This window comes from Tiliqua scincoides, chromosome 1 (assembly GCF_035046505.1).
Source record: "Tiliqua scincoides isolate rTilSci1 chromosome 1, rTilSci1.hap2, whole genome shotgun sequence".
Classification (NCBI taxonomy): Eukaryota; Metazoa; Chordata; class Lepidosauria; order Squamata; family Scincidae; genus Tiliqua; species Tiliqua scincoides.
This window is the reverse complement of record NC_089821.1, coordinates 48,893,804-48,918,455: the sequence shown is the minus strand read 5'-3', so window position 1 is coordinate 48,918,455 and position 24,652 is coordinate 48,893,804. Positions and strand designations below refer to the sequence as shown.

At 44.2% G+C, this 24,652-nt stretch overlaps 1 protein-coding gene across 1 annotated transcript in view; it reads right to left on the bottom strand.

Annotated features, from left to right (window-relative positions):
• The window catches only part of TRIM66 (tripartite motif containing 66), a 61,237-nt gene that overhangs the window by 18,934 nt on the left and 17,651 nt on the right, over positions 1 to 24,652 (bottom strand). The window contains exons 4-10 of the mRNA XM_066619320.1: positions 22,396 to 22,528; positions 20,031 to 20,147; positions 19,231 to 19,345; positions 18,732 to 18,878; positions 13,171 to 13,288; positions 9,846 to 10,771; positions 8,263 to 8,406 (exon numbers count right to left, since the gene is read on the bottom strand). Of these exons, the coding sequence (XP_066475417.1) occupies positions 8,263 to 8,406; positions 9,846 to 10,771; positions 13,171 to 13,288; positions 18,732 to 18,878; positions 19,231 to 19,345; positions 20,031 to 20,147; positions 22,396 to 22,528 (1,700 nt within the window). The remainder of the gene's footprint in view (positions 1 to 8,262; positions 8,407 to 9,845; positions 10,772 to 13,170; positions 13,289 to 18,731; positions 18,879 to 19,230; positions 19,346 to 20,030; positions 20,148 to 22,395; positions 22,529 to 24,652) is intronic.

Here is a 24,652-nt window from a genome sequence, read left to right as displayed (position 1 = left end):
CAGAAATCACCGGAAATGTGTGTGGGATTGTTAGCAGTCCATAAGCAGGGTTGTTTTGTTTTTCCCCTATACAGCCTTGTTGGCATATCATGAATGTATTCAAATATGATCAGTTATCATAAGTTCTCCCACAGACAGAAAAGCATTCTGTTCTGCACACATGACTCAGCAGATTTGTAGATTACCCATCATGTCTATTATTGTAATAACTAGATTTCCAGAAAACAAAATTCATGTTTTTTCCTGTAATAAAATACTATCACAAAAACCAATACTGTTATACTATTACCAAGCTGTCCATCCAATAATAGCAAGAAGATGTCAAGATCCTGACAGATGAAAAGCTACAGGGGGACCCATAAGATATTTGACATATATTGATGGTGTTGCAGGCTTCTGCTGTGATTTCATTTAGTGGATTTTAGAAGAGCTATGAAAACTATGATTTCATAGGTTGCCTTTTGTCAAAGAGCTATGATTGCCTTTTGTCAAAGTGTAAGAGATATTCATTGCACAACAGACACTTATTTATTTATTGTGATGATTTATTATTTATATTGCCCCATCCATGTACATGGTGCTTGTACAAACATGAAGCATAAAGGCATGCTATGGTGATCATCAGAGCACAGTCAGAGAGTGGCAATCACAGCCTCATTTGGCATGCTAGATTCCACACAAACCATAAAGCACAGTGTACACCCCATACTGTTTGGCCATCCTTCAGCATAGCAAATGCAAGGAAGGGCAGGCAGACTCAATCCACTAGATCCCCTAGAACCTTTATGCACAATGGAACTGCATGCACAATAAATGCATGCATATTCTTATGTTTTTCATATGGTCCACACATAGTGATGCTTTTGTTGCAGGATTAATGATTTCCCTAGCACCCAGAGTGCAGCATTATATACTGTTCCTGGATAAATGAGTGGTTTCTCCCAGATAATGCATGCATAGCTGTTATGATTTCCCATACAAGCATAATTTGTTGTGATTTCCCAGATACATGCATAATCTGTTTCTCCCAGATACATGCATAATACATACATATTTGTTGCAATTGCTGTATAGTATGAACAGTAGTTAACAAAGTATCACTGGTACCCTTTGTGGCAGTGTTTGTGTCACGCAATACCTCCTCTGTCTGTAAGGGCATAACTCCCTGCTCTGAGTATGGAGGCTATGCAGCCATCCCTGCTATATGACTCCTGCAAAAGATGATATACATCCTGTCATATTTTGAAAGATGAGGCAACCAGTAGCATGAATACATCTTCCTCTCCCCCCCCCCCAACCATTTGATGAGCTTGGGACAGGTCAATGTTGTCATGAAAAGTCACTTGCATATTATAATATAATCTCCAAAATATGTTTGTGGCATTGTTTCCACAACTGTTTAGAACAGCCCCAAGTTCATCCTGTTGTACCATTATCCGTCCATCTTTTTTTTTTAATATGAATTTTATTTAACCACGAAACCCATACAGTACAAGAAGGTAAGAAAAACTACAGAAAGACTTAGACCCCAATCCTATCCATATCTACTCATAAGTAAATCCCATTGTAGTCAATGGGGCTTACTCCCAGGTAAGTGTGGATTGGATTGCAGCCTCTAACATGCTGAAATTAAGGCAAAGGTACTGTAAAAGTCACAAATTTAAAAAAAGATCTGTCAAATCTACAGATATTCACTGAATCACAAAAAAGGGACTATTTTTCAAGGCTAAGGTGGCATGCTAAAAAATTGGGTGAAGTGGTCTAAAAGGTAGAGGAGGTGAGATAGAGGCATATAATCACTCAGAATATGTCAGCAAAACTACCGTCTGGTTAAAAAGTAACGTATATTGTCACGTATATCACTATATTTGTTGTCACTACATTTGTTTTCTAACTCGTGACACCTGTTGTGTGATCTATGCACAATCATCACTTCTTTGATCTTATCCAGCTCTTTCTGTCGTTCTGTCTCTTCAGCAAATCTTAGCCAAGGTTGTCTTGTTCTTGGCTCTAGGATCAACTTTATGTTGAGAAGAAATGAGCTTCCGACAAAAATATCAGCAACTGCCTCCCCCCAACTGTTAAGCAGCTGAGCACTCAGCTGAACAGGCAGAGAAAGGCCCCAGTCAGGTATCACCCTGGCAGCAGAACTGCAGGCTCAGATAGATCAAGTGGAGCTTCACTAGAATCATGTACCATGTATTAAGAATCGACATGTCTGTTTCTGGTGAGTATAATAGGATTATAGCCTTACTGAGAACAATGGGTTTAATTCTGAGTAAAATAAATAACACTGTTTTCCAGTGGCATAGCTAAGGGGGTGCAGGGGGTAGCAGTTGTACTGGGCATCAAGTTTTAGGGGGGCAACGCTGAGCTTGACACTAGTGACCAAAATTGTGAAAATCTTATGGACAATACCATCATGTTATATATCATTGGAAAGGTAATTTAATGCTGAATGCAGTGCAACAAACTGCACTTGAATATCTGTATTTTATCAAACGTTATGGCCAATTAACCAGAAAATGAAAACACAACTGTCTTGTGGAACAAAAAGTGGATTTGCTTAAAACTCCAAACTGACCTGTGAGACTGATTGTTCTGAGTGCCAATGAGATGTTATTATGATTCAACATGGAACCAATAACTTTTTATTTATTTAATTAATTAAATTTGATTTTGTCATGTGGGGGGGGGCTACAAAATCTTTGACCTTAGGTAGCAGATACAAGCCTTAGCTATTCCACTGACTGGGGGAAGCAGCAGAGCAAGTGGGTGGTGAGCTGCTGGGGGGAGGAGGTGGGTTCCTCCCAATTTTCACTTTTTAAAAAGCCCAGGCATTATGTCACTTCCGGTTGTGACATCACTTCCGGGGCAACATTTTGAACTTGGCACCAGGCTACACGATCATTAGCTACACTACTGCTGTTTTCAAATACCTCTAGTTAAGAACTTCTAATTGGACTAATATTTGTGTTAATAGTAAATGAGAACCAGATCTTTACCAAACGTGATTATTAACTAAAGTTTCCCTTAGATCCATAGTTCAGAATATGAAAGTATTTCCAGAAGTAGAGACCAAAGGAATTGGTTGCCATAGGTTTAAGGCCCTTGGCAGATAGGATTACAGAATTTAAGCATGCTGAAATTAACATGCTGAGATCTAAATAGGTCTCAAAGGCTGTCAGTGAGGGTCTTACATACTGTTTGAGGTATAATTGATCGAGACATTTACACGTTTGCAAATATTGGTCTATATAGGAAACTACATGGTTCAACTTTCTTTAAAAGTTCTTTGGGAGAATTGGAGTTGTCTTTGACCAGTGTCTGTCATGTAGTGTACCTTCGCTATTTCCCAGAGAAAAAGTCTTTAGGGTTGTTCCAATCAGTGTACTCTGGATAGTTGAAAACAAAGGGGACAGGTGGAACAGGAGCTTCTTTCACCAGGGTTCTCAAGTGAGTCAAGTATTTTTAAATGAAGGAATGCTTGAGTGTGCACTTAGGGCTATCTCCATGATAATTCAGACCAGAGCATCCAGTGGATAGTTTTGACTTCAAACTTGTCCGCTGCTGTTCTGGATAGGAAGGCTACATCTGTCCAGGCAGGAATTGCAGCTGCTGCCACAAAAACAAGCTCAAGTTTGAAACCACTAGTCCTCCTTTAGTTTTAGATCTACTGAGCAGAGAACACTTCAATCATGGTTTATATTCAGGATGCATGACAAATTAGGTTACAATCCTATACACATTTTCCTGGGAGTAAGTTCCATTAAGTTCACTTAGGTTTACTTCTGAGTAGACCTGCAGAGGCTTGCGCTGCTAGTGCGAGATGGTGATGACAGACAGAATTGTTTGTCTGTATTATTTCAAAGGATTCTAGAGACAAAGGATTCTGTACCCCACTGTTCTGGTGAACCACAAAAAGTTATCAGAAGACCATTTTTGCATGCCTTTGTGGAGCTGCTTCTAAAGTGGTTGGTAGTAGAGTTGATAACGGTAAGTCATGGTTTGGTGGGCCAGATGAATAATTTCTTGACAATCTGGGTTTTAGGAGTGTATATTTACCACAATGCATTTATGATGAACTGTAATTGGTTTTATATCCAGATCAGATGTGTCAAGCGGATGCTGGGCTAGGAAAATCGTCAGCAAAAAGGCCCAGCTGATGCTCAGTTTCATCACATGGATTTCTTGGATCATTTGGTTCATAGGTGAAGGGTTCCACAACCAAAACACATAACAACAGCCTCATCACCTCTTTGGTGAGAATCAAAGTTGTTTACTGACAGCAGCCGATGAGGATGATGCTGACTGGTCTTAATGGCCCTGAAGAAATTAGGGCTGAAATTCATCTTAAGAAACAAAAACATGAGGTACAGCCATTTGATGCACTCAAAAGCTTTCTCAGAGTTGAGGGCCAGGTTGGTTAAGGAGCGTTTGCTTGCTTTCCTGTACGAGGTCAAGCAAGTGGAACACTTTGTCCACCAGGTGTCATCATGGCATGAATTCCATTTGATCCCAGTGGATGTACTGGGTGACGATGTTGTCCAATCTGTTAGATAAGGCAGCTGAAAAGTTCTTCGAATCCTGATTGATGAAGGATATTGGGCAGTAAGAGGCAGGCACAGTTGAGTCCTTGTTCTGTTTAATCTGTCCATCTATTCTACCATGACCACCACCCCAACAATAATTGATTCATAATGTGCAAAAAGTCCCAGTGCTTTGCGATAAAAATAATTTTACCCACCACCACCCAAAGAAAGACACCAGACTGCAGCTTGGGAGTTAACTGGGCCACTATTTAACTTTTACAGCAGGGCTAGATGGGTATATTTAGTGCCCATGCAGGGCACTAAAAAGGTTGGGAGAAATGGGCCTGGCCATCTACCTCCCTCCAGGGTTTATTCAGGGATCCATCCGACTTGAGGCCATTGCAAGTCCGGGGACAGGAATGGCCTGTCATTATCTCCCTGTAAGGGCCAGGGCAGCTGGACTGCATGTCCATAGGACTAGCCTTGCCAGGCCAGGTGCCAGTCAAGTCAAGGAGCTCTCTCATGAGGTGTCCTGACTCGCCCCTTGACCTTGCTGCCTTGGATGGACACAGAGATGTGTCTACCTACCCCTGCACCACACGCTACCTGCCAAAGTGACCAACAGGATCTGTAATTAGCTGGTAACAGGAAAAAATTTTTGTCCCAAACAAAAGCCAATCTGGGGTAGGTGAAAAAATTGCCAGCCATGGCCAATCAGGCTGGCAGCAAAAAATTCCTACCTGGCCCTAAACAATGACCAGCTAATCTCAGACTAGAAGAGAGGGAAAGAGGGTGGGGTCATGGCAGCTCTCAGACTGAGTTCAGGCAAGAAGTGTGCTCCAACCCAAGCTCAGGCCCCACCTCCCAGAAAGCTGGCAGCCTATGAGAGCTGTCAGCTACAGCTTGACTGCATGAGGCAGGGCGGGGCAATGCAGCTGTTAGTGCTCATGGTTTATACAAAATTCTGCCTAATTTACATGCACACTTCCTATAGTATTGATCACTTGGGTTCTCTGATAAAAGACTATGGCCTTGATCCAAGGGACCATGCAAGAAGCTGCATGTGCACACTTAGGACCTCTGATCACAATCCCTGTACCACTGGACAAGCTGCTTAAGAAATTCAGGGAAACTTTGGATCAACCTACAATGCAGTACAAGGAATTCTTTGTATTCTGTCCTTTGGGTTTTATTATGCAAGGAATTTGTGCTTAAAGGTCTGAATAGAAGTCTATACATTCAAATTATTCAAATATTATCCAGGATAGCTAAATGGAACCTTCAGGTTAAAAGGCTCAGTAGTCTACTTCTTTGAATATTATTAGATGCTGGAAGCAAACAATAGGGAATGATCTTCACCTTTCTTGTGAGCTTCATAGAGGCATCTGTCAGAAACAGACTGCTTAACTAGACCTTGATTTGATCCAGCAGGGCAATTCGCATGTTCTTAAAAGGAGTACAAGAAAACAGGCTTAGCTATGGCAGACATCAGGCGGAACTCATGCAAATGACAGGTGGAAAGCTTACATCTTATGGCTTAAGACACAACCCATTTATCTGGAATAGCTGCACAAGCAAAATCATCCAAACAGCAGCGTCCACGCAAAACGGCTCTGTCATTCTAGCCAAAACCAAACAAGCCTCAAAAACACCACTGGTAACTTTTGAACCATGATGATGATTTGGTTTGTTTTCCAAGTAGCGACAACCCATTCCCCATCAAAACATGAGATCCTATCTCAAGAGCTTCTTTGATCAATCCTTGCCATTATGGCACCAATGCCTGACTTGTGGTCAAAAAAGATGGGGATGTTCATTTCATTTGCTGCATTTGTGTTCTGCTTCTGCAAAGCTCAGACTGGCATTCATAGGATTTTGAGGAATTTTCTCACCCATGAATTGGTCAGGCCAGAATAGCTTCAGGGCTGAAAAATTATCATGATTCCACCAACCATCTCAAGAAAAACAGATATTTTTCACACTCCTTGTGGTTTAAACAAGGCTCCCAAATAAGCTAACAGAAGTTACTAGCCAACAAAACTGTTTTCTAGCCATATGCTTGGACATAATTATGTATCCTAAAAGAGAAAAACAGCCAAAATTTTGTAGTGTTTCTAACTTGTCACTTGCAGGTATTCTTCCTCATTACAGGTGCTCGAGTTGAATGACTATTTTCTTTTTAAAATAAAAAATAGTAAAATAACATGAGCCTAAACTCGTCCTAGCAACTATAATGGCTCCGAGTTGGGTCAAGAGTCCAGCAAGAGGTCATGGCAAGGTGTAGTCCATACTCCTTCTCAAGGAGTAGTCCATACTCCTCTCTCCCTCCTTCCAAAAGCTATTTGTTGCTCCAAAAGTTGCTTTCTTAACTTATGAAAAACAGAAAGCCCTAAGATACATACAGATCTGTGATCTTCCACCATCTTAAGGACTGCTTCATTTATGTCATTTTTTTCCTTACACGGGTGCTCAAAAAATCATGAATGCTTTTATATCACGTGTGGAAGATCACAAATGTGTCTGTTTCACCTGTGAGGCAGAAGGGTAGTTGTTACCAGGCTTGGTCCGAGGCAGGTGAAGCGGGCCTGGGCTATCCCAAGTGCCATACCTTGAGGGATATTGTGAAGTGTAAATGCTCACACTCAAGAAGCAGTTGTAGCATGTGTGCACTCACAGCGGCAGCTGCGGCAATTCTTGACGGGCTCCTCCTCTTCACGTTTGCTGAACATGAAGAGGAAGAGACTCTTCCTCTGGGACAACCCAGAAGTGCAGTCATGATGTCACGTGTCAGATATGCTTGCCTAGATAGATCCAATAGATCCTGAAGGGAATCCTCTCTTACTAGTCACGCCCCTGCCCTTATGTGCAACCTTGCATTTCATACCATCAGCCAAAATCCTGTGATAGTTCCAAGCCCTGGAACAACGTAAGACCATGCTGCAGTTGCCAAAACAATTGGGCTACCACTCCTGCCTCTCTGCATTTCCTGTCTCCAGTACAACACATCCCCTGGGCACTAGAGTAATTCACCCTGATTGGCTACCAGTTCAGGATGTTGCCCCGTCCATTATCTCACCATGTTTGCCAGTGCCACTCTTGTGATTGTGTATGCATTTTGGGAGCCTGCAGTCAGATATGACTTTCCAGCACATATTCCCCCCCCCCCAAAAAAAAACAGATATGTGCATGATAGTCATTCTTGATGGTGAAGTTTTTTTTCTCCTACACTTATGCAAAAAAAAAAAAAAATGTCATGACAGCCCTAAAAATATATGTCTCTGGCACCAATGCCTGGAGGTCAAGAAATCAAAATTCATGAAAGATCAAAACAGGCAAAGGTTATTTTCACACATAATGATTAAAGTATTCTTTAACCAGCTTGGAATGCAAATGTAAGGTGCACCTTGACCAGGGAAGCCCACTTGTATTACAAATATCTCCTCTCCATATCGTCTCTTACATTAACAAAGATCAGATGTGTACCTAAATAGCATGAGAGACTCAAAGCCTTTTGAAGACCCTTACAGGAACTCTCTCACTATGCACCAAAGATATAGGTTTCTACAGAGAAGAATCTCTTCCATGAAGATGAAATATTAGTGCTTTTACCTGAACGCTCTCTTAACCTTAATTCCCATGAAACTACAGAAAGGGACACATACGGTAATCTTCAAAGTAGCCATATAAAATGACAGAGACATTCTCTCTCATGGAAAAAAAGGTTGTGTACCTTTCTGGCTGGATTCAAAGAACTTTCCGGGGAGTGAATACTGACAACAGCTTCTTCTAATGGCTGTGGCATAGGTGAGATCGCATTTCTGTCAAGACTGAGCACTGGCTTTTGACCTTCTAGCTCAGTGGAATCTTCACCAACCTACAATAAAGGCATAAACAGTATAAATGTATTACTGTCCACAAGAACACGTTGCAAAATGTGTCACAATACAAAACTCTCATTCAAAGCTGTGAGATTGTGAAGACTTGCATCTTCTTCATTGGAAATGTGAATCTCAGTAGCTCATAATGCTTTCCATGAATACAAGGTGAGCATAAGTACCCTAAGGTCTTCTCCAACTAAAAGGAGTTTTAGATGCTGCATGAACTTAGAGCCCAGATCTACCTGCCGGGTAGACCTAGGCTCCTGATTTAACTTCTGGCCTCTGTGGCTGAGGTTCGCTGGGCAAGCAGACCTGGGCTTCCACCTGGACGTGGAGCCCAGATCTACCCACTGGGTACACCTGAGCTCCCATTCCAGCCAATGGCTCGAAGTCCAGGTGGGAGCCCAGGTCTACCCACCCAGTGAACCTCGGCCACAGAGGCCAGAAATTAAATTGAGAGCCCAGGGTCTACCCACCTGTTTGACCTGGGCTCTGGAGTTTTTAATTATCATGGCCCCCCACCCCCCAAACACTGGATCTGCCTCTGCCTTCTTGTTAGAATTCAGGAAAAGTGAAGGCCTTAAAAAAAGTTGGGTGCTTTATTTGAATGATTAAAATAAATACCATCATTGCTTTTGGGGGTGGGAGGATACTGATTCTTAAGTCAAGCCAGGACACAGAAATGTCAAGTTACAAACTTGCATGCCCCTGTGTGTGTTGGTAAAAAAGAAACTTCTTCTTAATAAAGGCAAATGTATATTAGACCTTTATCTCTCTCCACTCTGACATGGTTTCAGTGTTGGACAGCAACTCATATACTGACAAACCCATCATTAACGAAGGTAATCATCTGAATTGGTTTCTAGAGACTGTGAGCGCAATCCTGAGGGCAAGAGGGACCGCTGACCCAGGAGTGTCGCAAATATGCCACAAAGCACATTTGCAAATACTCTGGAGTCAGGAAGGCTGGCGCAAGGATGTGCGCCAGTCTCTGCATGCCAGATCCCTGCCAGGAGAGAAGTTTGCCTGAAGTTTGCACCGGCCAAGAGCAGCCAGTGCAGGAAGTTGGAGAGGGTGGGAGGGAACAGGGTGTTTTGGGGCAGGGGGCAGTGGGGGAGGGTGGGGGAAAGGCGGGGCAGTGGGTGGATCTGGCTTGGGAGGGGGGTGGAATCGGTCTCAATATCTTAGGCTGGATCCTAACCCCATACCAGCCAGCTTGGCATTACACCAGGTTGCCTGGATTTGTGCCAGCTATTTTACTGGTGCAGATTTGAGTAATCCCATAGGGTGGCTAGGCATTACTTAGGGAAAGGGGATAATTATCAGAGCCACCTCCTAACCTGCACTGTATATGGTGCAGGCCACTTGGCCTGCCTGCTCCAGTGCAGGTTAGGATTGAACTGTAAAGAGAGCAGGGAAGTCCTAGTCAGCTCACTTGTTGTGTTTCCTCCTGGCTTTGTTGTGGAACTGGAGCCGGCTGCCTCACAATGTAGTTTATTTGCCCGACGATGGTTTGTTGAACATGCTGAGGTGGCTTGGACTGATTCAGCTGCAGGCTCGGTTGCTGAGCCTGAAGGAGAAGTTCCAAGTCTTTCTTCATTTCCTCCAGCTCAAACTGGTGGTGCATAATGTCCAGGCTCTGCTGGATCACTTGTTCGTGAGCCTTCTCGCCCTGCCCAGTAGCAGAGGACTGCGGTGGCGATAGCTGCACCGGTGGGAGCTGTTCCTGCTGTGGAGACTGCTGCAAGTGATTCGGCTTTGGCTTGTGGAGAGGCCCGAGCTGCACTTGCACTGCTGGGGTTTGCGGAGCAGCGGACTGAGCAGGTAATGGTTGGGCGTGGTCAGGCTGACCTTGCTGAACGTCCTGTGGCGGAAGTGGATAAATCGGGTGTGTTGTCTGGTGCATCGGTGGCTCTTGGGAATGCTTTCCCATCCTGGCAGGCACATTCTCGTGCTCTGGATGCGTTTTCTGTTCCAAACAAGGCTGCATTGTCTTCAAGGGACGCGAGGGGCACCTCGGCTCCCTTTCGTGAGGCTGCAAGCTGTACTGAAGCGGGAAATGTGGCTGCTGTTGGTGCTGCATTTCTGGAGGCTGTCGAAAAGGCGGAGGGTGGCTCATGGCTTGATGAGGAAGCTGCCCTTTGTTCATGTGTGGGATGTTAAGGCAATGGGTGCAGCACACTGGGGTAGGGCAGTGGATGGGTGGTTGAAATGGATGTGATTGGTTATTGAGAGGGTCGTGCTGGGATGCTGGTGAGTGATGTCCATGGTGGTGATACAAAGAGGGCTGCATTCCTGGCATACTTCCATAGGCTGGTACATCTGAGTGAAGGATTTGTCCCCCTTCCATTGACAAGTGACCTGCAAAAGCAAGCAAGGAAAAGGAATGAAGGGCACCAACAACAAGTGGCCAGCTGAGAGGAACACCAAGAGGAGGGAATGTCAAAGGGTGCTAGGAAACAGCTGGACTCAACTAAAGCCCAATGCATTTTGGTTCTCTAAAGCTTCTCCAGCAGCAACTCCTTTCTATGTGCCCTGCTTACACAGGTGAAGCCTTCTTGTGCTCCCTGCTGGACCAGCTGAAGTCTAGGAGAAGTTCAAGGGTTTCACTCTGTGTAAGAATTTCAGATAAAGGTATATGCCTCTGAAGAAGAGTTTGACACAGTGTATATTGGGCTTTGGTCATAAAAAATGTTTCCTGGCACTGGTTGATCTTCCCTCCATCCCCCCCCCCCCCACGTCACAAAAGCAAATGAAATAATTTCATTTTTCATAACTAATGATGCAGGATCCAACAGACAATAAGGCTGACTGATGATGATATACAAAGAACATTGCTTTATCTTGGCTGTCTTTTGCAAAAGGTTTTTATCTAACCATGGAGAACTGGTTTATTCTACAAACAAGTTTTGGAAGGTTGTTGCTGATCGATTCTCTTTGGCCTGTGCCTGTTGTATACAGTACTAAAAAGTTGTAGAGGTGAAAATCTGATACACGACGATTACCACAGAGCTTAGCTACAAATGAAATATTGGATAAAGAGAAGGTCTCTTCCTCCATTAATCTGCCCTAACACTGATTACACAGGCCAACACACATTTTGCTTCCTTAAACATTACACTAATTCCTGGGTATATTTGGGGTGCTGATTCCAAAAATGGCATCCGTTTTGCCCTATCACGTCTAGTTTTGGGGATATAGTATAGCCTTTTTAGTGAATGGTTCAAGCAGCTTCCTCATGAGGAAGCCTACACCATGGCATCCATAACATTTCCAGTCCAACATGTGGGAACCATTTGTATAAATTAACATCAGTTTTTTAATTTCCTACTTAAAATTTCTACTTCTCCCTCATTGGAGATCTTCAAGCAGAGACTCAACCTGCCAGAGATTATCTAGGAGGATTTCTAGGCATTCTTTTTTATTGCTAGATTTTAATGATATTTTTAGGTTGTTTATTGCTTTCAGGGGATTTTAATGTTTATACTTTTATATTTCTATGACCTCTTGTAAGCCACTCTGAATGCCCACGTGGGAAATAAAAAGGGATACAAATGTGTAAAATAAATAAATAAAATTTCCTTCTACAGGCAGGGTATTGGACTAGATGATCTTGTGGGTCTCGTCCAACTCTATGATTCTATAAAATCCATATCCTCTTTTATGCTGATAAAAGCTACACATGGAAGAGATTTGGTGGTATTGCATAATAGCTGTTGGAGCTTCATAGCCAGTACTGTAGTGTTATTCCATGCAGAATTTTATTAAACATTACAAAAGAACCCCAGATTAAGATCTTGTAATTGGTGATGTTTTCATAGATGCACAGTAACTGAATATATAGTCACAAGTGGATGCAAGCCACTAGACCCCTTAGGCTGCAATCCTATGTGTACTTCCTGGGAGTTTACCCCATTGTTTACATCTGAGTAAACTTGCATAGGATTGCAATGTTAACTGCATGATTAGATATTTGTGGCCAATTCACATAAACAAACTGTCATGTTGAGAATACAGATACTAGATCCAAACACAGCTTATCCAAACACATGGATACTAGATCCAACCCCACGCAGTGAAGAACTTAGCTAAGGTTTGACTTTTTCTTTTCTTTTTTTTTTGCAAAAGAAAAACGTAGTTGCACTTCCTTGTGGCTCCAGCCCTTGCTGCTCCAGTAAAGATGAATAACACGGGAGAAGCAGGATGATATGGAAAGAACCACGTAAGCCACGTTTTAATTGGCAGGATCCTTTGCATGATCTCACTCCTTCCAGGTGGTTTCTGCATTTTGACCAGAGTACTCTCGGACAAAGTGAGAAGGGAGTGGCAACCGTGTCATTCATGCAACGCATGGATCAGCTTTAAGTCGCAGATCAGATCATTTACCAAAGTGTTCAACCCACAGTCCAGCAACATTCAGGGGGCCTGGTGAATGTAGTTTACAATCAGTTTACAAGGAATCATCTCAGTAAATCGCATTGGAAAACGTCATATTAAGCCATTTCTGCCCAACGTTGCATATACGCAACAGGCACCAAATGTGTACAATTGTGGGCTGAGCAATAATGGGTTAAACACATACGATGATGTGTGGGTGCACGTACATCCATGTGGGTATGCATGCATGCACACACACACACACGCACACACACAGACTTTCATCTATAAAGCTCAAAGGAATTCTATATTTTTTTACAGTGTATATTACACTGTATATATATTATAGTTTTTACAGTGTATACCTGAATACAATTTTTTACCTAAATTGGAGAGCTGTTTAGTCCAGAAAGATGGGTCCCATGTGAACCTGACCTTCCATGGAGGACCCACATCTGTAGTACAGTTTGTTTCTAGCAAACGCTGAATCTGAAACACAATCTGGCAACAAATCAAAGAATGACAATTTGATTCAATGCATATCTATTATTTACAGTTCTGGGCTGATTCTGACTTAAGACTTTAAATGGGTCAGTAACCCTAAATTTCCAATAGGGTTTGTTTTCATATTCAGTTATCCTGGGATAACAATTCTATTATTCACTTCAGTCTTTGACTTGCTTAGATATTCAAAGGGAGACCTACAGGCTAACAGCCCAATCCTATCCTTATGATACACCAGCAGACTCCAAGTAAATTGGCATACTATGTGGTCAGCCATTGCGGCAATCTCTCTGCTAGTCTGCGCAGAACTGCCACCAATGCTAGGTTTGGATAGCTGCATGCTACCAGCAGTGCCTCATAGACCAGCCACCAGCAGGTTTCTGCCGGCAGTTGGGCAGATTGACAGCCCAATCCTGAGCTGCCCAGGGCGTGCAGCCGTGGTGGCACTGACTGCCGCCACATCCTGCGTGCCCTAGACAGCCACCAGCAGCTCCTTGGCAGAAGGGGACTTTCGTCCCCTTCCCCCAGGTAAACAGAGCAGCCCAGCAACTTGATTCACCACCAATGAAAAGGTTAGTGGTGAATCAAGAGCATTCATGTCTGGCAATGAGCTCGACACGAAGGCTCTGGATCCAGTGGAGCAAAGCTCCACCGGTCCCACCTCCCTCTCTCCCTGCTCCCTCCCCTGGCACACCTCCTCCCTGCCTGCTCCCCACCTTCTGCGTCCCTGGAACACTTCCTTCCTGCCCTCTCCCCACCCTCTGCCTGCCTCACCCCTCCCCGGAATGTCTCCTCCCTGCCTCCCCCACACCCTCACTTACCTCTCCACTGCTCAGTGGTCCATGTGACTGCCGAGCAGCAGAGCTCAGATGCCTATCCAGTGGTAGACCAGCACCACCGGCGCTCGACCAGGGGAAAGGCCCACAAACGTGCCTTATAGCAGGTTTGTGACAGTGCGCGCCGGCGGTGAGCCGGCACACCAAGCTCAAGATTGAACTCTGAGGCAGGAATCAGATCAGAACAGGGGCAGATCAGAACAGGATGGAGGTGGATCTCAGTGGCCACCAAATCCTATTCCCCTGTCCTGGGCATCACACACCCCCTCCCACATAACAGATATACTCCAGCAAAAGACTTGGCATGGGTCTGAGTAGGCCCATAGGATTTTTAGTTTTCATTGGTCATACATTCTTTTGGCTGCTTTTTCAGTAATAAGGTGATTAATTAATTAATAAACTGTGCTGGGAATGGTTAGCTATCTTTCTTTCCTGAAGAATCCACAGGAGTGACATGCCCTCACCCTATTGAGGTGTAACACGCTCCCCTCTAACGTTTTAATTGGAAGATTCAGTGCAGTCCTATATGAAGCACGGCTTTGCCCATGCAACAGCAGGACAGTAGAGTGTATAATTGCTTTTATGCGAATGCCCGAAGTCTACGAGCAAAGGTGGGAGAACTGGAATGTCTGGTGACAAGGGAAAATATTGACATAGTGGGCATAACGGAAACCTGGTGGAATGCGGAGAATCAGTGGGATACCGCAATCCCGGGCTATAAACTCTACAGGAGGGACAGGCAGGGGCGTGTTGGAGGTGGGGTGGCCCTTTATGTTAAGGAAGGGATAGAATCCAGCAAAGTAGAGATTGAAGGTGGGTCCGACTCCACCGTAGAATCTCTGTGGGTTAAATTACCAGGCTTGAGCAGCGATGTAATACTGGGGGCGTGCTATCGCCCTCCAGACCAGAAATCTGATGGGGACCTTGAAATGAGGAAACAGATCAGGGAGGTGACAAGGAAGGACAGGGTTGTAATCATGGGGGACTTCAATTATCCTCATATTGACTGGGTCAATTTGTGTTCTGGTCACGATAAGGAAACCGGATTTCTTGACGTGCTAAATGACTGTGGCTTAGATCAGCTAGTCACGGAGCCCACCAGAGGACAGGTGACTCTGGATTTAATTTTGTGCGGTACGCAGGACCTGGTTAGAGATGTAAACGTTACTGAGCCATTGGGGAACAGTGATCATGCTGCGATCCGTTTTGACGTGCACGTTGGGGGAGGAATACCAGGCAAATCTCTAACAAAAACCCTTGACTTCCGACGGGCGGACTTCCCTCAAATGAGGAGGCTGGTTAGAAGGAGGCTGAAAGGGAGGGTAAAAAGAGTCCAGTCTCTCCAGAGTGCATGGAGGCTGCTTAAAACAACAGTAATAGAGGCCCAGCAGAGGTGTATACCGCAAAGAAAGAAGGGTTCCACTAAATCCAGGAGAGTGCCCTCATGGCTAACCAGCCAAGTTAGAGAGGCTGTGAAGGGCAAGGAAGCTTCCTTCCGTAAATGGAAGTCTTGCCCTAATGAAGAGAATAAAAAGGAACATAAACTGTGGCAAAAGAAATGTAAGAAGGTGATAGGGGAGGCCAAGCGAGACTATGAGGAACGCATGGCCAGCAACATTAAGGGGAATAATAAAAGCTTCTTCAAATATGTTAGAAGCAGGAAACCCGCCAGAGAAGCGGTTGGCCCTCTGGATGGTGAGGGAGGGAAAGGGGAGATAAAAGGAGACTTAGAGATGGCAGAGAAATTAAATGAGTTCTTTGCATCTGTCTTCACGGCAGAAGACCTCGGGCAGATACCGCTGCCCGAACGGCCCCTTCTAACCGAGGAGTTAAGTCAGATAGAGGTTAAAAGAGAAGATGTTTCAGACCTCATTGATAAATTAAAGATCAATAAGTCACCGGGCCCTGATGGCATACACCCAAGGGTTATTAAGGAATTGAAGAATGAAGTTGCAGATCTCTTGACTAAGGTATGCAACTTGTCCCTCAAAACGGCCACGGTGCCAGAAGATTGGAGGATAGCAAATGTCACGCCTATTTTTAAAAAGGGAAAGAGGGGGGACCCGGGAAACTATAGGCCGGTCAGCCTAACATCTATACCGGGTAAGATGGTGGAATGCCTCATCAAAGATAGGATCTCAAAACACATAGACGAACAGGCCTTGCTGAGGGAGAGTCAGCATGGCTTCTGTAAGGGTAAGTCTTGCCTCACAAACCTTATAGAATTCTTTGAAAAGGTCAACAGGCATGTGGATGCGGGAGAACCCGTGGACATTATATATCTGGACTTTCAGAAGGCGTTTGACACGGTCCCTCACCAAAGGTTACTGAAAAAACTCCACAGTCAGGGAATTAGAGGACAGGTCCTCTCGTGGATTGAGAACTGGTTGGAGGCCAGGAAGCAGAGAGTGGGTGTCAATGGGCAATTTTCACAATGGAGAGAGGTGAAAAGCGGTGTGCCCCAAGGATCTGTCCTGGGACCGGTGCTTTTCAACCTCTTCATAAATGACCTGGAGACAGGGTTGAGCAGTGAAGTGGCTAAGTTTGCAGATGACACCAAACTTTTCCGAGTGGTAAAGACCAGAAGTGATTGTGAGGAGCTCCAGAAGGATCTCTCCAGACTGGCAGAATGGGCAGCAAAATGGCAGATGCGCTTCAATGTCGGTAAGTGTAAAGTCATGCACATTGGGGCAAAAAATCAAAACTTCACATATAGGCTGATGGGTTCTGAGCTGTCTGTGACAGATCAGGAGAGAGATCTTGGGGTGGTGGTGGACAGGTCGATGAAAGTGTCGACCCAATGTGCGGCGGCAGTGAAGAAGGCCAATTCTATGCTTGGGATCATTAGGAAGGGTATTGAGAACAAAACGGTTAGTATTATAATGCCGTTGTACAAATCTATGGTAAGGCCACACCTGGAGTATTGTGTCCAGTTCTGGTCGCCGCATCTCAAAAAAGACATAGTGGAAATGGAAAAGGTGCAAAAGAGAGCGACTAAGATGATTACGGGGCTGGGGCACCTTCCTTATGAGGAAAGGCTACGGCGTTTGGGCCTCTTCAGCCTAGAAAAGAGACGCTTGAGGGGGGACATGATTGAGACATACAAAATTATGCAGGGGATGGACAGAGTGGATAGGGAGATGCTCTTTACACTCTCACATAATACCAGAACCAGGGGACATCCACTAAAATTGAGTGTTGGGCGGGTTAGGACAGACAAAAGAAAATATTTCTTTACTCAGCGCGTGGTCGGTCTGTGGAACTCCTTGCCACAGGATGTGGTGCTGGCGTCTAGCCTAGATGCCTTTAAAAGGGGATTGGACGAGTTTCTGGAGGAAAAATCCATTATGGGGTACAAGCCATGATGTGTATGCGCAACCTCCTGATTTTAGGAATGGGTTAAGTCAGAATGCCAGATGTAGGGGAGAGCACCAGGATGAGGTCTCTTGTTATCTGGTGTGCTCCCTGGGGCATTTGGTGGGCCGCTGTGAGATACAGGAAGCTGGACTAGATGGGCCTATGGCCTGATCCAGTGGGGCTGTTCTTATGTTCTTATGTTCTTATGTTCTTAGAGTGCCTGACCTGCATGTTATTGTATTGCAATACAGTACATTGTATTGCAATAAAATACAAAGATATTTGTTTACTCCACCTAGACCCGATTTTCTCAAAATTTCCAGGACACCCTGATAAATTCATTCTACAACATTTGCTGAATTGAGTCAATGAATTGCATATTACCCAACTAGTAACTTTTATAAAACTGTTAATACAGTGCCACAGAGCTCTCCCTCCATTTAATCAGTTGGTATAAACTAATGTAAGTCTGGTGTTGTAAGAGTTATTAACATAGATACTACTAATTCATGATGATGTCTCTCTCAAGCATAAAAATTCTTTTTTTTTTTTTTACCTTTTGACCTCCAATCAATGTTAAAATGGGGGTTATGCTTATGTAACCTTTTTGTACTATTTATTGCTACTTTTTTGTTTGTTTGTATGACTCATATGCCAATACAGGTGAATGAATGAATGAATGTGCCTGGTCTTTAGTCCACACAGGCACCCTCATCTAGCTTCAAAAGTTGAAAGCAATTGTGAAATCAGGGCAAACATCACACTGAATAAAGTGAGCCACTGTGTCATCATGGGAGAATAGGTACCTGCTTTGCCTCTACTTCTGGGTAAATATTCAAGCAATACAGTGGCCCTGACAGACAGTCCTGGATCATTTACCTTTAAGTCCCTAGGTTTTTAAGTGCTCCCAGGAATGTGATTTTGTGGTTGACTGATATAATAATTCAGCATGGTGAATTCCTTCAGTTCACACAAGAACTGTGTCCATCTCTGTGATTACCTCCACTGTTAATTCAGACTAACAGGATCAACGTGGGTGGAATAGTAGTGAAAGAGCAATAATATCTCCTAACCCCTTCTCCATATATCACCTTTTTATTGAGCTTCCCCCTCTGGAAGTGATACCTAGAATCATCCTTACAAGCAGTGGGTCACACAGGGGAAGTTAGTCTTCTGCCCTCAATTCTTTAGGGACATCTTGTTCTCAATCCCCTTCGTTTTTATGTTTTCTTATTATTTATTCTTACCAGTTCCTTACTGAAGAGGAATGGAACACTGTTTTTACTGCACATTGCCCAGTTGAGAAAGTTTTGCACATGTTCAAACTGCCTGTTTAGCACCACGATGCCCTGAAGTTGTTGTTCCAGTTTCTGCTTTCTTTCACTTGTGACTCTCTGTCAATAATCAGAAACAGAAAAGATGCTTAAGCATAGTTTCTTTTGTAACAAATTCCCTCCAATCTTCAGCATTCAGCGTACAAATAGGTACAATCTTCATGTGTTTTTGATATTATATTCTCACACCACTGAGCAAATGCTATGATATGAAAACTGCATTGAGATGTTTTTGGATAATAATTATATATTAATAATAATAATAATATGTTGATTGACTTGCAGTGAGTTGCAGAGAAAAAACACTAAAAACATAGATGTTAGATAAGTTCATTAACATATGCTCTGATTAATTATGTTTTCATGTGTGCTTGGTATCATTTCTCTTAGCTACCAGAACTTCTCCACTTACCTCCAGCTGTTCAAGGAGAACATTTGCTCGCTTATTTATTTCATTAACCAGGACCATCTTGGCCATTTTTATCTGATTTTCCACTTTCCTTTGCAGGTGCTTGACTTCAAACAATCTGTAGAGAAGGAGTCATTAACAGCTTCACTATACAGTATATAGCTACCAACAACAATGTTCAAGGGCCATCACTGTTTCCATTGACTTGTCTGACAGCATATCCATTGTAACAGACAGTATCAAAATAGAGGCAGTGCCAGTGGTCTGCTGTTGCTTCCAGCTATATCCAGCAGCACAAGTAAGGGGGCAGAGAGTGGCTGGGGGAGGATGTAACAGAGCATGGGGGGGGGCGTTCCTGGGTTACTATATTACATCTTTATGCACATGTAAATTTTTGTTGCAAAATATTTTGTAGGCCTAGATTCACCTTGGCTATGAACGTGGGGTCCCACAAAAAAAATGTTTCCAATTGAACCCTGCAGCTCCTAAGTCTGGCCCTGGGAGAGCAGTGGAAGAGAGTGGATGGGCAGAGGTGGGCACCCCCTGCCAATCTGCTTCCTGAGGTTACTTCCTCAGTCAGCCTCATGGATGGGGGACTGGCCCTGTCCATACCCACATGATATAGCTCCAGAATGGAAGAGAAGCTGTCACTTAAAGTGAGTTCACAACTGTTCCATGCAACACAGTCTCGAGGGAAAAGTGACACACCACTCCCTCAGCCCTTCAACCTGGGGAGCAACACTCCAACAAAACAAACTCTTCACAGAATGCACCTCTTGGGAAAAAGGGGTCTCCAAAGTTACCTGTCTTCTATTTGTTTGGCTGAGACTTGCACTCCACTTTTCTTCTCTTCAACTTTGGTAGTTACGCTTTCCAGGATGACTCTCTGATTTTGCAGAGCTTCCTGAAGATGCCTGAACCTGGAAAAGAGATGCTTCTGTGTTACTCCGTTTTCTCAAATGAAGTATGAGTGATCTTGAGTTCAAACACAGGCAAGTCTTGCCAAGAAGGATGCTACACCTTTTCTGCAAGACACCTTGTCAATCTAGGGCCAGGAATCTTGTTTTGGTATGAGAAGTCCTGCGTTCCAATCACTAGCATGTATGGGTTTATGCACTGGGGAGGCTGTCCGAAAACCCCTTGTATGAAACCTCTATCTGCAGTATTTGATCCATAAAAGAAATTCTACACATGCAGGTCACACACATGGAAGTCAGCAGATGAACATTTCTGAACCAAACCTTACAGCACAATCCTATGCATGTTTACTCAGAAGCAAATCCCACTATGTTCAATGGGGCTTATGCCCAGGAAAGTGTATTTAGGATTGCAGCCTTACATCCCAATCCCTTACAGAAGAGAGTTCTGCTGTCATAAAATGGCTGCTGATGGAGTGCAGAGCACTTCAACAGTGGCCATTTTGTGCACATGGCTGCAAGAGGCAACAGTGCCACAAGTCCACTGCCGGACTCTGCCATGCCCACCAAAACAGGTAAGGTAGCAGTGGGGGGGGGGGCAAGGGTGAGTGAGAAGGGGCAACACTGAGCAGGGAGGAGGAAGGAATGGGGGCAGGAGGCAGTGGGAGGGGTGAATCCAGTGGAAATGGCACATGCCAGATGCTAACCCCTCTTTCTCAAACCTCTCCTCCCCAGACTTGCACCAGCCAAAGAGCTGCCACAGGTCTGAAGAGACAGATTGCAGAGCAGGAGGCTCATAGAAGGGGTAAGGAAAAATAATTCTCCTTCTGAAGCCTCCCAAACTGCCCCTCCCCAGACACAACAAGCACCTTTTTGGCGCAGCTGCACTGGCAGGAGGGAGAGGATAGGATTAGGCTCTTAGTCTACCCAAACATTTTGACAAGATTTCAAAAGCTTTTCTAAAATGTGAGCATCATAATTCAGAAATCAGGCCTGCCAGAGTTTAGGCATGTATGGAAAATCCTTATTTGAATGCTAAGCTTTTTCCTAGAACTTCTGAACTGCATGACCAGATCTTTATTGCACATGTTTATTCATTTACTACGAAACTGGTAGTTTCTATTATAACTTCTATATAGTCAGCTTCATCTTCCACTCATAATCACCATCTACTACAATTTCATATGCGAGAGCTTCAGAAGTATCTGTTGAAGGATGGAGAAAACCAATCTATTCCACACAGGAAACGGAAACTAAATGTACTTAAATAGTTTCCCAAGCTGAACAAAGAATCTGCACTGAATGTAGGGTCAGTTCCAGGGCCTACTGAACCTGGGGGCAAAGCCTGGTTCAAGGCCTTTTTTGGCTTACTCTACTTTACCACCACCACCCTCACCTGCTACTCTCCCCATCCCCCAGCTTCACTCCCTCCACTTACCACCACCACCCCCAGTTTGTCTATTCCTCTGCTCATCCTTCATCCATCAGCTTACTTAGAGGGTAAGCTTCATCCTGGCTGGGTGAGAGTTCTTCCCCTGACCACCACTGACTATGACCAAGCAGTACCAAGTGTCAATACTATTCCCAGCAGGGAGCACATCATCTAACATGTCCTCCCCCTTCCTTTCTCAGCACCTAATAAAGGTTGCCCTTGGGGCACCTAGAGGTCATGGATCTCTTGACAGTAATTCAGATTTTCTTTCCTGTTTGTGCAACTCTTACACAGAATCAGGAAAACCTTGTCACTGGGCAATTTGAAATTTTCAAAGTGAATTCAGGATGCTCTTCGCTCCATGGAAGTCATGGGGCAGATTGATAGGATTCCTTGGAGGACATGGGGCTCTCAAATGTGCCTGGTCTGGCCGTCTTCTGAGGCCACCACTTCTGATGGGTGGGATATATTTTCTATTTTTCTTTCAAATTTTCTCCTGTATTAACAATATTCTAACAAGACATAAAGGGTGCTCACAAGCAGATTCTGTCTGTACAGTATTTATTTGAAAGTTATTTCCACACTGGATATGTTCGGTGAGGCTTATTTCCCAGTAAGGGTGTCACTTCTAAGAACACTGGAAGTGTGTCTTGCACTCTGGAATACAAAGTTCTGACATCAACCTGCAGCCTCCTCCTGGATAGTTTTGGAAATATGCTGAAAGATACACACAGCTGAGCAACGTTTCCCACGAGTATGTTAGCTATGCTTTTCCTGGTATAACTAAGTGAAGGCCGACAATCAATGAATATTCACTACCTGTGTTCCTTATGCTCTGTCAGAAGGCAGCAGCGGCAAGTAAGGACATCGCAGGTCTCACAAAACATTTTCAGAGTTTCTTGACTGTGCACTGGGCAAAACAAAGGAAAGTCACTCGCTCCCCCTTCTGCTCCTGAAAAGTAGAACTAATATAAAAAGACTCTGGACGCTTATAAATGCTGTGGCATTTGTCTTTTACATGATGAATGTCTTTTAGGCACAGTATTGTAAATGGAGCAGTCCCATTTTGATTCCCTCAGCAACTCGCACAGAAGCTGCTCGCTGGCACAGCACCTGAAATGTGCTCTCGGAGCCTGAGCATCTTGGCAGGGCTGGCTGAGGTGGTCACTTCTGGAAACAGATTCCTAGGATGGGCTCACAACTGTCCCATTACTCATCTCCACTGCTGCTGATCCTCCCCCCACATCCTGGATTGGAAAAGAAAGATGGGAAGCATAGCCAGAGGGGGGCTGCAGTAAGTACTGCAGGCATTGCAATGCACTGTGTAAATGGCACCCCCACTCTCCATCAGAGCCATTCGGGGCAGTGACAGAAACACATGTGCATTTCAGTCACTGTCCCAAATGGCTCCGATGGCAAGTGGGAGGGGAGGGGACATTTATACAGCGCCTGCAGTACTTAGCATGCCACGTCCCCCGCTGATTATGTTACTAAAGGAGTGGAAGTGTGGAGGAGAGCAGAGTGGTTGGCTAGAGCCTCAGAGATGCTCTAGCCTACTTCTCTTCCTTTCCTCTACACCAGTGATTTTCAACCTTTTTAATCTTGTGGCACACTGATGAGGCACTAAAATTTTCAAGGCACACCATCAGGTTTTTGAAAATTGACAAGACACACCATGCTGCCAGTGGAGAGCTCACATCCCCATTGGCCCTACTAATAAATGATCTTCCCCCAAATTCCTGTGGCACACCTGTGGACCTCTTGCGGCACACCAGTGTGCCACAGCCAGTGGCGCAACTAGCGGGGACAGGGGCAGTCGGCCCTGGGTACCACCCTTGGGGGAGTGTAACACCACAAATGCCCCAACATCGCGAACATCGCAAAGGTTCAGCGTAACCCCATCATGCCATATATCATTGGATGCTGAATTTCCAACGGAATGCAATGCAAAAAACCAGATTGAAATATCTCCTTTCCATCAAAAGTTATGGCCAAAAAACCAGAAACAAAAAAATTCATTGAACTCTATGGAAAATGAAACTGAGCCATATTATGTGTTTACTTCTGAGTAGGTGAACTTGCCATCGTTCGTCGAAAAGGGCAGGCTGAGAGGAATCCAATGACACCAGAATGGTTGCTATCCAATGAAAGCAGACCCAAAAAAACACCCAAGAAGGAAGTCCCTCCCTCCAAGCAAACAAATGTATTGAGCCCTATGGAAAATGAAACTGAGCCATATCACATGTTTACTCGCGAGTAGGCGAATGTGCCTTGGTCCTGGTCAAGTCAGGCAAGGAGGAATGCAAGGCTAGCTGTATGGTTCCCATCTAATGAAAGTGGAGCTCAACAAATGCTCCAGAAGGCAGCCCCCCCCCCCCCAAAGAATAAACCAGAGACTTGAGCTGGTAAGGTGGGCACAGGGGAGGGCTGAAAATCTCACTGATTTATCTGTGTGTGTGTGGGGGGGGGTGTTATTGCAGGCAGGCTACAGAGAAAATTCACTTGGTGAAACAGGGCTGGCTTCCCCTTATTTATCTGTTTTTCTTTAATTTAATTATTTATAATTTGTTTTATTTTGTTTGATGATGTCACTTCCAGCCATGACATCGGTTCTGGTGGGTCCTGGGCAGATTATCATTCTAAAGAGTGGGTCCCAGTGTTAAAAGTTTGAGAACCACTGCCTTAACTCAAAACAGGCCAATGAGACATCCGGGTGGGGGGGGGGGGTTACACCCTAGTGTCCAAAATTCTGGAAATCGTGGCTTTTAGGAATAATACCATCATGTTATATACCATTTGATGCAGAATTTCATCCATTGCTTGTAGGGAAATATTCACTGCCTTTATTTTTCTGGCCATTATTATTATTCATTCCATGTCATGACTATTACTGTCTCTGTCTCGCCTACCTCACAGGGTTGTTGTGAGGACAAAATAAGGGGAGGAACCATGTACACCATCCTGAGCTGCTTAGAGGAAGGGTGGTATAAAAAGTGAATTAATTAATTAAAAGTGAAATAATTAATTATTATTAATAATTAATGAATTAATTCATATGGGGTGACAAAAATTTAAG